The sequence below is a fragment of the Myotis daubentonii genome, chromosome 2 (assembly GCF_963259705.1).
Source record: "Myotis daubentonii chromosome 2, mMyoDau2.1, whole genome shotgun sequence".
Classification (NCBI taxonomy): domain Eukaryota; kingdom Metazoa; phylum Chordata; class Mammalia; order Chiroptera; family Vespertilionidae; genus Myotis; species Myotis daubentonii.
In genome coordinates, this window is record NC_081841.1 from 47,437,956 (window position 1) to 47,450,900 (window position 12,945).

The 12,945-nt window shown below is 39.0% G+C and overlaps 1 protein-coding gene across 3 annotated transcripts in view; it reads left to right on the forward strand.

Moving 5' to 3' along the window:
* The window catches only part of ARID2 (AT-rich interaction domain 2), a 213,173-nt gene that overhangs the window by 189,860 nt on the left and 10,368 nt on the right, over nucleotides 1-12,945 (forward strand). For all 3 annotated transcript variants that reach the window (XM_059682644.1, XM_059682643.1, XM_059682645.1), the window contains 4 exons: nucleotides 6,655-6,793; nucleotides 6,881-6,966; nucleotides 11,116-11,239; nucleotides 11,327-11,418. In XM_059682644.1, coding sequence (XP_059538627.1) covers nucleotides 6,655-6,793; nucleotides 6,881-6,966; nucleotides 11,116-11,239; nucleotides 11,327-11,418 — 441 coding nt within the window. The remainder of the gene's footprint in view (nucleotides 1-6,654; nucleotides 6,794-6,880; nucleotides 6,967-11,115; nucleotides 11,240-11,326; nucleotides 11,419-12,945) is intronic.

Here is a 12,945-nt window from a genome sequence, read left to right on the forward strand (position 1 = left end):
CGGTTTCGGCTATTTCTTCTTGTCTAATTGCAATGGCTAATACTTCCAGTACTATATCGAACAGGAGTGGTGAGAGTGGGCATCCCTGTCTTGTTCCTGTTCTTAGGGGAAATGGTGTTAGTTTTTGTCCATTGAGTATGATGTTGGCTGTGGGTTTGTCATATATGGCTTTTATTATGTTGAGGTATGATCCTTCTATTCCCACCTTGTTGAGAGTTTTTATCAAAAATGCGTGTTGGGTTTTGTCAAATGCTTTTTCTGCATCAATTGATATGACTATGTGGTTTTTTTTCTTTCAATTTGTTTATGTGATATATCACATTTATTGATTTTCAGATATTGTACCATCCTTGCATCCCTGGGATAAATCCTACTTGGTCATGGTGTATGATCTTTCTGATGTACTGCTGGATCCGATTTGCTAAGATTTTGTTGAGGATTTTGGCATCTATGTTCATGAGGGATATTGGCCTGTAATTCTCTTTCATTGTGTTGTCTTTACCTGGTTTTGATATTAGGGTGATGCTGGCTTTATAAAGCTTGGAAGTGTTCCTTCCTCTTGGATTTTTGTAGTAGTCTGAGGAGGATAGGTTTTAGTTCTTCCTTGAATGTTTGGTAAAACTCCCTTGTGAAGCCATCTGGTCCTGGGCTTTTGTTTGCTGGAAGCTTTTTGATGACTACTTCAATTTCTTCCATAGTTATTGGCCTGTTGAGATTTTTAGATTCTTCCTGATTGAGTTTTGGAATGTTGTATTTTTCTAGGAATATGTCCATTTCCTCCAGGTTGTCTAATTTGTTGGAGTAGAGTTGTCCATAGTATTGTTTAACAGTCATTTGTATTTCTGTGCGGTCTGTTGTTATTTCACCTCTATCATTTCTGATTTTGTTTATTTGGGTCCTCTCTCTTTGCTTCTTGGTGAGCCTGGCTAGAGGTTCATCAATCTTGTTTATCCTTTCAAAGAACCAGCTCTTGGTTTCATTGATTTTCTGTATTGTTTTTTTGGTCTCTATGTCATTTATTTCTGCTCTAATCTTTATTATCTCCTTCCTTCTGCTCACTCTGGGGTTTTCTTGTTGCTCTCTTTCTAATTCTTTGAGTCGTAGAGTTAGATGATTTACTACCATTTTTTCTTGTTTTTTGAGATAGGCCTGTAGAGCTATAAACTTCCCTCTCAGGGTTGCTTTCATTGTGTCCCATAGGTTTTAGATTGTTGTGTTTTCATTGTCATTAGTTTCCAGGATGTTTTTAATTTCTTCTTCGATCTCATTGGTAACCCAATCAATATTTAATAACATGCTATTCCACTTCCAAGTGTTTGAATATTTTGGGTTGTTTTTATTGTAGTTTATTTCTAATATTATGCCATCGTGGTCTGAGAAGATGCTTGGTATGATTTCAGCCTTCTTGAATTTGGGAAGACTTTGTTTGTGACCCAATATGTGGTCTATTTTTGAATATGTCCCATGAGCCCTCAAGAAGAATGTATATTCCGTGACTTTGGGGTGAAGTGTTCTGAAGATGTCAATTCCATCTGATCTAGTGAGTCATTTAGGATTGCTGTTTCTTTGCTGATTGTTTGTCTAGAGCAGGGGTGGGCAAACTTTTTGACTCGAGGGCCACAGTGGGTTCTTAAACTAGACCGGACGGCCAGGACAAAAGCATGGATGGAGTGTTTGTGTGAACTAATATAAATTCAAAGTAAACATCATTACATAAAAGGGTACGGTCTTTTTTTTCAATAGTTTTATTCATTTCAAATGGGCCGGATCTGGCCCATGGACCGTAGTTTGCCCACGGCTGGTCTAGACGATTTATCCAGTGATGTCAGTGGTGTATTAAAGTCCCCTACTATGATTGTATTTTTTTCGATCTCTCCTTTGATACCTTCCAGGAGTTTTTTTATGTATTTGGGTGCTCCTGCATTGGGTGCATATCTGTTTATCAGGGTTATATCTTCTTGTTGTATTGATCCCTTTAGTGTTATGAAGTGGCCTTCCTTATCTCTTGTTATGGCCTTCACTTTGAGGTCTATTTTGTCCGATATAAGTATTGCTACCCCAGCTTTTTTTTCATTTCCATTTGCCTGAAACATATTTTTCCATCCCTTCACTTTCAGTCTGTGTGAATTCCTTCTTCTGAGGTGGGTTTCTTGTAGACAGAAAATGTATGGGTCATGTTTTTTTATCCATTCAGCCACTCGATGTCTTTTGGTTGGACCATTTAGTCCGTTTACATTTAAAGTTATTATTATTTTTTTTTAATATATTTTATTGATTTTTTACAGAGAGGAAGGGAGGGAGATATAGAGAGTTAGAAACATAGATGAGAGAGAAACATCGATCAGCTGCCTCCTGCACATCTCCTACTGGGGATGTGCCCGCAACCAAGGTACATGCCCTTGACCGGAATCGAACCTGAGACCCTTCATTCCGCAGTCTGACGCTCTATCCACTGAGCCAAACCGGTTTCGGCTAAAGTTATTATTGAAAGGTACTTGTTTGTAGCTATTTCTTTTTTCGTGTGGCTGTTTTCTTTCTGAGCTTTTAATTTCTTCTTTTTACACCAGTCCCTTTAGCATTTCTTGCATTGCTGGCTTGGTGGTGATAAACTCCCTTAGCCTTTTTTGTCTGTGAAGCTTCTTATTTCCCCTTCAATTTTGAATGATAGCCTTGCTGGATAGAGTATTCTTGGATTCAGTCCTTTGCTTTGCATCACTGTAAATTTCTGTCCATTCTTTTCTGGCCTGAAGTGTTTCTATTGAGAAATCATTTGATAATCTAATGGGAGATCCCTTGAATGTAACTTTCTGTCTCTCTCTTGCAGCCTTTAAGATTCTCTCTTTGTCCTGAACATTTGCCATGGTAATTATGATGTGTCTTGGTGTGAGTCTTTTCGGGTTCACCTTGTTTGGGACTCTCTGTGCTTGTGTTTTTTTTTTTTTTCTTCCCCGCCTCAAGGAAGTTTTCTGATATTATCTCTTCAAATAGGTTTTCTAACCCTTGTTCCTCTTTCTGTTGTTCTGGCACCCCTATTATTCGTTTGTTGTTTCATTTCATGTTGTCCCATAGCTCCCTAGGCTCTCTTCCTGTCTTTTAATTTTTTTCTCCAATTGCTGTTCAGTTTGGATGTGTTTTGTTTCCCTGTCTTCTAATTCGATAATTCAGTCTTCCGCTTCTCCTTGTCTACTGTTGAAACTTTCAATGGTGTTTTTTATTGCAGCTATATCACTCTTCATTTCTTCTTTGTTCTTACATAATTTATTGATTTTTTTCATCTGTTTCTTCTTGCTTCTTGCATAAGTTGTTGATTTTTTCTTCCATCCGGTTTATGCACTCTAGGGCCCTTAATCTGAATTCTTTTTCTGTCATGTTGCATGCCTCTGTATCACTTAGCTGCTTTTCTGGTGAGTCCTCCTTTTCTTTCCTTTGGGGGTTTCTTTGTCTACCCATGTTTGATAGTACCGCCATATCTAGATGTTGAGTCGTTCAGTGGCTGCTCCTTGGGTGGCAGTGGCTCTTCGGGCTGCGGTTGCTCCTTGGGCAGTTGTGGTAGCAGCTGCTCCTCAGTTGGTAGCAGCTCCTCTGGTGGGTGCTGTTCACAGTTGTGGTGGCACCTCTGGCTGGTGGGGGGAGGCTTCACACACAGCTGCTGTTCCTCAGACAGAGGGTGTGGTGATCAGGAGGCTGCTGTTTCTTGGATGGGGGTGTGCTACACAAGCAGCTGCTACCCCTTGGAATTGTTACTTTTAATCTCTTAAGCAGCCTCAGGGCAAGGTGTTTTCCAATAGGGTGTGTCAACTGTCTTCCCCCCAGGCAAGGCAGATGTCTATCCCCCCAGGTAAGGCAGATGTCTATGTGGCTGTGTGAGGGAATGACTGAGCGGAGGAGACTTTGGGTGTCTCCCTTCTGAGCTCTGTCCCCCGAATCTCCAGTGCTGGCTTCTGCTCTCACAGCTCCAGTACACTTCACCCTCCCTCTGCCAGAGCACAAGGTGGGTGGCTTCACAGGGAATGTGTGTGCCTTGGCCCTTTAAGAGGGTGCCTGAACTTTCAGCTGCCACTCCCTGGCAGACAGCACCCCACTGCTATTCACAGCTTGATGTTATGTGGATACCTTCCTCAGTTTGGTGCTCTCTGCTAGGGAGCCCAGCTCCGGGATTAGATCCCAGAATTCTCAGTGGCACCTCCCCCCACTCCACCACCGGCTGAGATATCTCTCTGGGACTTCAGTTCCCTTCTGTGGGTCACGTCTCTGCCCCTCCTACCAGTCTGTATGCCAGCTCCACCTTTGGTCCTGGGGTATCAGGGTTCTCTCCTGTGAGTTTTCCGTTGATTATTCAGGAAGCCTTCTCGTATTTCAGTTGTAATTCCAGCTTGTTCCTGGGAGCATGACCATGCAGCATCCTCCTACTCTGCCACCATTTTTAATCTCTCTCTCTCTTTTTTTTTTTTTTTTTAATTTACATTTCCCTGATGATTTGTGATGTTGGACATCTTTTCATATACCTGCTGGCCATATGTATGTCTTCTTTAGGAAAATTTCTATAAGGATTCTGTGCCCATTTTTAAAATTGGATTGTTTGATTTTCTGCTATTGAATTGATATGAGATCTCTACATATTTTTGGATATTAACCTTTTATCAGATTTATAATTTTCCAAATATTTTCATTCAGTAGATTGCCTTTTCATTTTGTTGTTCCTTTTGCTGTGTAGTTTTTAATGTGATATAGTCCCACTTGTTTATTTTTGCTCTTGTTGCCTTTGATTTGGTATCAAGGAGCTTTCCATCTATGTTCTCTTCTCATAGTTTTATGGTTTCAGGTCTTACAATCAAGTCTTTAATCAATTTTGAGTTAATTTTGTTAATTTTTGTGTATGGTGTAAGATTGTTGTCCTGTTTCATTAATTTGTATGGGCTATCCAGTTTTTCCTTTACCATTTATTAAAGAGACTATCCTTTTCCTATTGTTTATTCTTGGCTTATTTGTTGTAATTAATTGATAATACATAGGTTTATTTCTGGGCCTTTTGTTCTGTGTCATTGATCTATATGTCTCTTTTTATGCCAATACCATACTGTTAAATTACTATAGCTTTTTTATTTATAGTTTGAAATCAGGGAGCATGATGCCTCTGCTTTTGTTGTTCTTTCTCAAGATTGCTTTGACTCTTTGGAGTCTTTTGTGGTTCCATACAAATTTTAGTGTTGTTTGTTCTATTTCTGTGAATAATGCCATTGGAATTTAACAGGGTTTATATTGAATTTGTAGATTGCTTTAGGTACTGTGGACATTTTAATAATACTAATTTTCCAACCCATGATAGTTTCACAATAAACTTTTGGTAGGTATTTATATAAATGAATATGAATGATATGAAATATGTAATCTTCATATTAATTTTTGACATTGTCTTTTATAATTTAGTATTTACTCTTGTTTAAAATTTATTTTTGACATTGTCTTTTATAATTCAGTATTTACTCTTGTTTAAAATTTATTTTAATATGTCAGTTATTTCCTAAAGTTATTTACTAATTTAAAATATTGTATAGATACTGTACATCAAAAATTGGCTCAAATATATACATGTTTATTAGCCCTAGCTGGTTTGGCTCTGTGGTTAGAGCATTGGCTGGAGGACTGAAGGGTCGCGGATTTGATTCAGATCAAGGGCACTTACCTCAATGCAGGCTTGATCCCTGCCCGCCCCCTCCCCTCCTCTCTAAAAATGAAAGGAAAAAATATCCTTGGGTGAGGATTAATTAAAAAGAACACACACACACACACACACACACACACAAAATAGGAACCATTGCAACAAAATTTCTCTATTTATAAGAATAGAGTGTGTGTGTGTGTGTGTGTGTGTTTATATGACATTAAAAAAATTAAATCTTAAGGGAGCTCTGCCATAAACTTTAAAGATATGGATTGTGCAAATATTTGAGTTACTACTTAGTAATTGAAGCCTTTCAATGTATTCTTTGCTGTTTGCATCCCAGTATTCTCTCTCATTGCTATGTGTTCTAATTAATGAGAGAAATAGTATCTTACATGCTTCACGTTTGTATACTTGGCCACTTATTCACTCAGACACTTGTATCGTTAAGCCTCAGGGTATATGAGTGAGTAGGGTATGATGTTGGAGAAATTCAAGACATGGACAAACATACAAAATGTGAGTTCAGCTAAAACATAGACCTACCAAGATGTTTAGCACTTAGATTGTTAAATTAAATATGCTAGAGTTTATTATATGTAAATGTTTGAGCAGCTTCTAAAAGTACAATGGAGTATGGTATTTGTATATAAAAGCGTGTTCTATTGTTTTTTAAAATGATATTTCATTTACTTTCAAGAGATTCTTAGCTGACTTTCATTGAAGGTAGGGAATTAATGAAACATATTAAACTGAAAACAAATGACCAAAAGTGTTCATGGTAATGATTTAACATGGACATATATGCAGAGAGATTTGTTTCTAAATAGTATCAAAATATTCTTTGAAATGAAATGAACTTGAAATTTGCTTGCACTATTTTTCTTAATATTTCTGTATATTGATCTGGAGCTTTTGTATTAAAAGAGCAAGTTTTCTGTTATAAAGACTATATTCAGTGTCAGAAAATTTGTTACTTTTATTTTTTGCAGGTGGTTTCAGACACCCTCACAGGTTTTCTACCATGCAGCGACTGAACATGGAGGAAAAGATGTATATCCAGGGCAATGTCTGTGGGAAGGTTGTGAACCTTTTCAGCGACAAAGGTTTTCTTTTATTACCCACTTACAGGTACACTTTCTTAATACTGTTTGGTCAGTAACTCTTTTGCAATAAAGGTTTTGATGCATATTCTTTTACTTCCTCTTTCTCAAAAAGGATAAGCACTGTTCAAAGGATGCCCTGCTTGCAGGATTAAAACAAGATGAACCAGGACAAGCAGGAAGTCAAAAACCTTCTACCAAGTAAGGAACATGAGTTTACTTCCTGTTGTATATACAGAAAGAAAAATCAGGAAAGTAGGCAAAACATATTAACAATGAAATTTAACTTTAGCATAGTAGGAAACTGGAAACTGGAAACCTGAGTTCTGGTCCAGCTCTGCCATTCACCAGCTATGTGACCCTATTCAAATTGCTTAGAGTATTTACTCTAAGCATCACTTTCATATTTATATGAGAAATATTTTATAAATTAACTATATACAAGGGTGGACAAAAGTAGGTTTACAGTTGTTTGAATGAAAAATAATGCAATAAATAATACAAGAATAAACTATCACATTCACAACTGAACACCTACTTTTTCCCACCCCTATTTCTTTATTCTTTGAGAGTAATTGAACATGTATTTGATAATGGCAAAGAGATTTCTTCTTACAATTCATATACTTGTAATGAATGTAGTGGAGTTCTAAGTTGCAGATTTCTGTAAGTTCCTTATTAGATTTATATAGTATCTCCTATTCTGTTTCTGAGGGCCTTAGTTGTAGATTCTGTAACCTGAATAATATTTTTAACTCTGAAAATGTGAAAATTAATTTGCCACCACTTACTAAGATACTGCAATGTACTAGGCATTGTGCCAGACCTAGGGAATTCTAGGAATAAGACATAGTCTCTAACTTTAGAGCTGATATTCTAGAAAGAGAACTAGAAATATGGGAGTACAGAATCTGCTTACATACTTTATTCAGTTTCTGTTAATGAGCATCTACAACGTGCTAGACACTAAGGTATAGAATGAGGTATACATGACCAAGATACATTTTGCTGTTCTTAAGTGTCTGGAGATCCATCAGTGAGAGGTGTGGGTAGTTCTTAGTGTATAGTATTAAAGTACTAAAATGAAGGTGCACAAGATACTATGAGAGCTCACCTAAACCAATCCAGGGAAGCTTTCTGACAGAAAGTACCTCTAAACTGAGACCCAAAGAATAAGGAGTAAATAGTAGAAGGTCTCATAAGCTATAATCATGAGTTTGAGTTTTATCCTACAGGCAATAGAAAGTCATTTTTCTGCCAAGTATCTTTTCCTATAATTTTCACTGTCTTTAATTTGTATATATTAGGTAGCTTATAAGAATATGTTGGAATATGTTTGGTTTTGCTCAAGTTTGGAGGAAGAGATATTTGATGTGTTGAATACAATCAATCGAAAATCTTTGTCATCGTATATAATAAAAGCCTAATGTGCTAAGTGTCCAGTCGTCCGGTCAGATGTTCAACCAATCAAAGTGTAATATACTAATGAATGCTAAGGCCACTCACCGCTCGCTATGACGTGCACTGACCAGGGGACAGGCAGCCTACCGGTCGACCAGTTGCTATGACATGCACTGACCACCAGGGGGCAGACACACTGACCAGTAGGTTAGCTTGCTGCTGGGGTCCGGCCAATTGGGATTGAGCAAGATGGGCCAGACACACCCTGGAGCCCTCCCACAATCCCTCCCCAGCTGGCCAACCTCCCACGTCCCTCCCTGGCCCCAGTCATGCACCAATGGAGTCCCTTGGCCTGGCCTGCATCCTCTCACAATCTGGGACCCCTCGGGGGATGTCAGAAAGCCGGTTTCGGCCCGACAGTGGAACGACCGGTCAGTATGATGTGCACTGACCACCAGGGGGCAGACACTCAACACAGGAGCTGCCGCCTGGTGTCAGTGTGCTCCCACAGAGGGAGCGCCGCTCAGCCAGAAGGCGGGCTCATGGCTGGCGAGCGCAGTGGTGGTGGTGTGAGCCTCTTTTGCCTTCATGGCAATCGGACATCCCCCAAGGGCTCCTGGACTGCGAGAGGGTGCAGGTCAGGCTGAAGGCCCCCCTGCCCCACACCCAAGTGCATGAATTTCATGCACCGGGCCTCTAGTTTACACATAAAATCTAGTAACAGTATATATGAAGATATCCTTTTCTTTTCACAACTATATATAGTTATAAACTGGTTTACAATTTAAAGATTTCTTTTACATTAACTTATTTAATATTCAGAATTAGTTTACTTATGTAAAAAAGTGCCAGAAATATCCCCACTTTACATATGTGAAACCTGAAGCATAGAGGGGCAAACTGAAATATTCAAAGTCATACAACTAGTTATTGTGCCAGAAATAGACAGATTTCCCCACATGCAAGTCAGTGCTCTTTACACCATGGCCTCAGCAGAATACAAAAGCTATTAATGCAATTTTCTGCTTGGCCAAGGAAATCTAGAGTAGCTTGAATCTAATTTTAGGTAAAATTCATTCCTTCAGTCTGAGTTTTTAAAAGGATGTTAGAATTATACTGGAAGGGTTGATTAGAGTTATTAAATAATGGTGGAAAATAAGATTATATAACAAATAGTTTGAAGTATGGTGTTTAACATAATTTCATCCTATATAATAAAAGAAAAACATGCAAATTAACCGCCCCTCTGCTATGCTAAAGCCATGCCCACAAGCCAATCAGGAGCAAGTATGCAAATTAACCCAACTAAGATGGCGGCAGCCACAGAGCTGGAGCGAGCAGGAGCTTGGGTTGCCCCGGTGATGGAGGAAGCCAAGCTTCCCGCCTGCCCTGGCTGATCCTGGGCTCCGCTCAAGGCTACAAAGTTCCAGTTATAGAAGATAAATAAATCCCAGAAAGAAAAAAAGGAGAGGCTGGGAGCTTGGGTTGCCGGGGGGCATGGCCAGCCTGCAAACAGCCATCAGCCCCTCACCCAGGCTGCCCAGGCACCACAGTGGGCAAACCCCACCCTGAAGGGGGTGTGGCTAGCCTGAAACGGCCCTCAGCCCCTCACCCAGGCTGACCAGGCACCCCAGCAGGACTCCCACCCTGATCTGGGATACCTTTCAGGGCAAAGCAGTAGTCCACCCGTGTACCAATCCTCTATCCTATATAATAAAAGGATAATATGCAAATTGACCCCAACAGCAGAATGACTGGGAATGACTGGTCACTATGACACACACCACCAGGGGGCAGATGCTCAGTGCAGGAGCTTCCCCCTGGTGGTCAGTGCACTCCCACAGGGGAAGCTCTGCTCAGCCACAAGCCAGGCTGACCGCTGCCAGTACAGCAGTGGTGGTGGGAGCCTCTCCTGCCTCCTCAGCAGCTCTAAGGATGTCTGACTGCAGCTTAGGCCTGCTCCCCGCTGGCAAGTGGACATCCCACGAGGGCTCCCGTGCTGCCAGAGGGATGTTGGACTGCCAGCTTAGGCCCGATCCCCCGGGGAGGGGGCCTAAGCCAGAAGGTGGACATCCCCCGAGGGGTCCCAGACTGCGAGAGGGGCACATGCCGGGCTGAGGGACACCCCCCCCCCACCCGAGTGCCCAAAGTTTTGTGCACAGGGCCTCTAGTATTATTTATATTAGGTTATCTTTTTCTGGATCACCCATACCTATGTCAATACATTCTTAGGTAATATTATTTTAGTCTTGGTATTGTTTAGCAAAAATAATTTGCAGCTCAAATTGCAGACAATGTTTTTATTTGTTAACATCTTCACATTACATTCAATGATGTAAACTCCACAAACTTTGGTACTATTGTGTAATTTTAAATTAAATTTATTGGGGTAACCTTGGTTAATAACATTATATAAGTTTCAGGTGTACAACTTTATAATACATCGTCTGTATATTGCATTGTGTGCTCACTGCCCAAAAGTCACTCTCCTTCTATCACCATATATTTAAGCCCCCTCACCCTCTTCATCCTCCCCCTCTGAAAACAAACATACTGTTGTCTGTGTTTATAAGTTTGTTTTTTATTGTTTTTTTCCATTTGTTGCTTTCTGTTTCATATCCCACATATGAATACAATCATGGTTTTTGTCCTTTTCCATCTGACTTATGTTGTATTTATTTTTACTGCATGTTTACTAGCACAGTAACTTTAAAAGTGGATTATGCTGGAACATCTATTGTTTGCTTTAAAATTGGTAAATTGGAAAATAAAACACTTGAAATTTCACCTGAAACTAAGAGCCCCTTCGCTTAGGCTGACACAAAGAATAAATATTAATGCTGGGCCATGGGAGATTTTATTATCCTGTATCCACCTGGAGTTGGCAGCTTGGTTATGGTCAGTCTGCAGCATCATGTTAACAGTCTCTTTTTCTGTCTGACAATTTAGGCAGCCAGTTGTAGGGGGCACAAGCTCAACTCCTAGAGCACAAAAGGCCATTGTGAATCATCCCAGTGCTGCCCTTATGGCTCTAAGGAGAGGATCAAGAAACCTCGTCTTTCGAGATTTTACAGTAAGCAAGCCTTGAAAGCCTTTCCTGTAAAGGTGTGAGCACTGTGTGATTTAGATCTTTATTCTTTTCTTTTCCTTTCTTTTTAAGGATGAAAAAGAGGGACCAATAACTAAACACATCCGACTAACAGCTGCCTTAATATTAAAAAACATTGGTAAATATTCAGAATGTGGTCGCAGGTGAGTAATCTGTTTTCCATAGCTGAAATGAATTTAGATTATTTTACTTTTCTTATAAGGTAATGAAATTAGCTATCTATATTTTATTCACTGTTTTTCTCAGGAACTTTGTATGTCAAAAAGCTTATGCCAAGGTCAGGCCATCGTGATCTCTTAAAAGCCAAAAAATAGAGAGAAGTTGAAACTACCAAAAGGTGTTCCTTTAACTTGTTTTATTATGTTAATTTTCTTGGTAGCCATAGACTTTAGAGTAAAAAGTATATCTGCTAAAGGGAAAACTTAGGGAGGGAGGAATGAATTAATCATTTGAATTATGTGGGATTAGAATAAAATTCAGTTTGTTAATTGGCATTTTAATGAAGCTATCAAAGTTAACATTTACTATGATATTGCTAAAGTGTTAAAAAAGTTACTTTCTAATGGACTTAACCAAGAGAAAACTCGGGATTTTGTAGGTCCTTGAATGATGAAATGTTCCCTTGATGCCTTTTGGACCTTGTCTCCCTTGAAACTTAACTGGCTTCTCTGGTATTCCTCCCATATCTCAAGCTTCTTTATTGAAAAGTTGTCCTCTAAGGCATCTTGTCTTCCAGATAGTGAAAATAGTGACTTTCTCACTGAGTCTCTCTTCTCTCACATTCCTATTCCCTAAATATATCTTGATTCTACCTTAGTTCTCCTTCCTTCTCCTCATTTTGCCTTTTATGATATTTCTTGCAATAACCTTACAACTGGATTTTCCAAACATAAAAACAGTGGTATCAATTACCAAAAAAAGCAATGAATTTGAGTATATCAAATTTTAAAACTTTTATAAATTAAAGATGACTAAAACTCTTAGAGCTAAAGAACTTTTGCAATGATATTTAGTGTATCCAGTATTCTCACAGATGAGTAAGAAAAATTCTTAATATTCGAATTTTTAAAAAATAAAGCTTTTCAAAAGCAATATGAAGGTTTAGTAACCACATGAGAGCACCGGTGTCTTCCTGTTTAATTTATAACATGATTTCTTCCTACCTTTCTCACTGTTTTGCCCTCCCACTCTTCTTTTTTGCTGTATAGCCTATGTTTAAGTTTCAGCCACACTAAATCACATGCAAATTCCTAATCATGCTAGATTTTCATGTTACACTTTTGTACATTTGTTCCAGTGCTCATTGTTTATTACCCCTTGCCTGGATACCCTTCTCCCTGTGATACCTGCCTATTAAATATCTGCAGACTCTTCATAATTCAACTTAGACATTAGCTTCTGTCTGCCACCTTTCTTATGCTGTGTTCCCCTTCCCCACCGAGTTTGTTCTTCTCTATTTTTATAACATTCTGTCTCACAACATTTAATATTACTTTGTAAATCATTTTGCTATTACCTTTTTCTCTTACTGACCTATGTTCTGACTTTCTCTGATTAATATTTGTAGCCTGAACACCTAGCACAATGCCCAATACATTATAGGTAATCTCTACTTCCTATTTATATTTAGGATTCAACTCAAGGTGACCTCTTCCTTTCCTGACATCTTT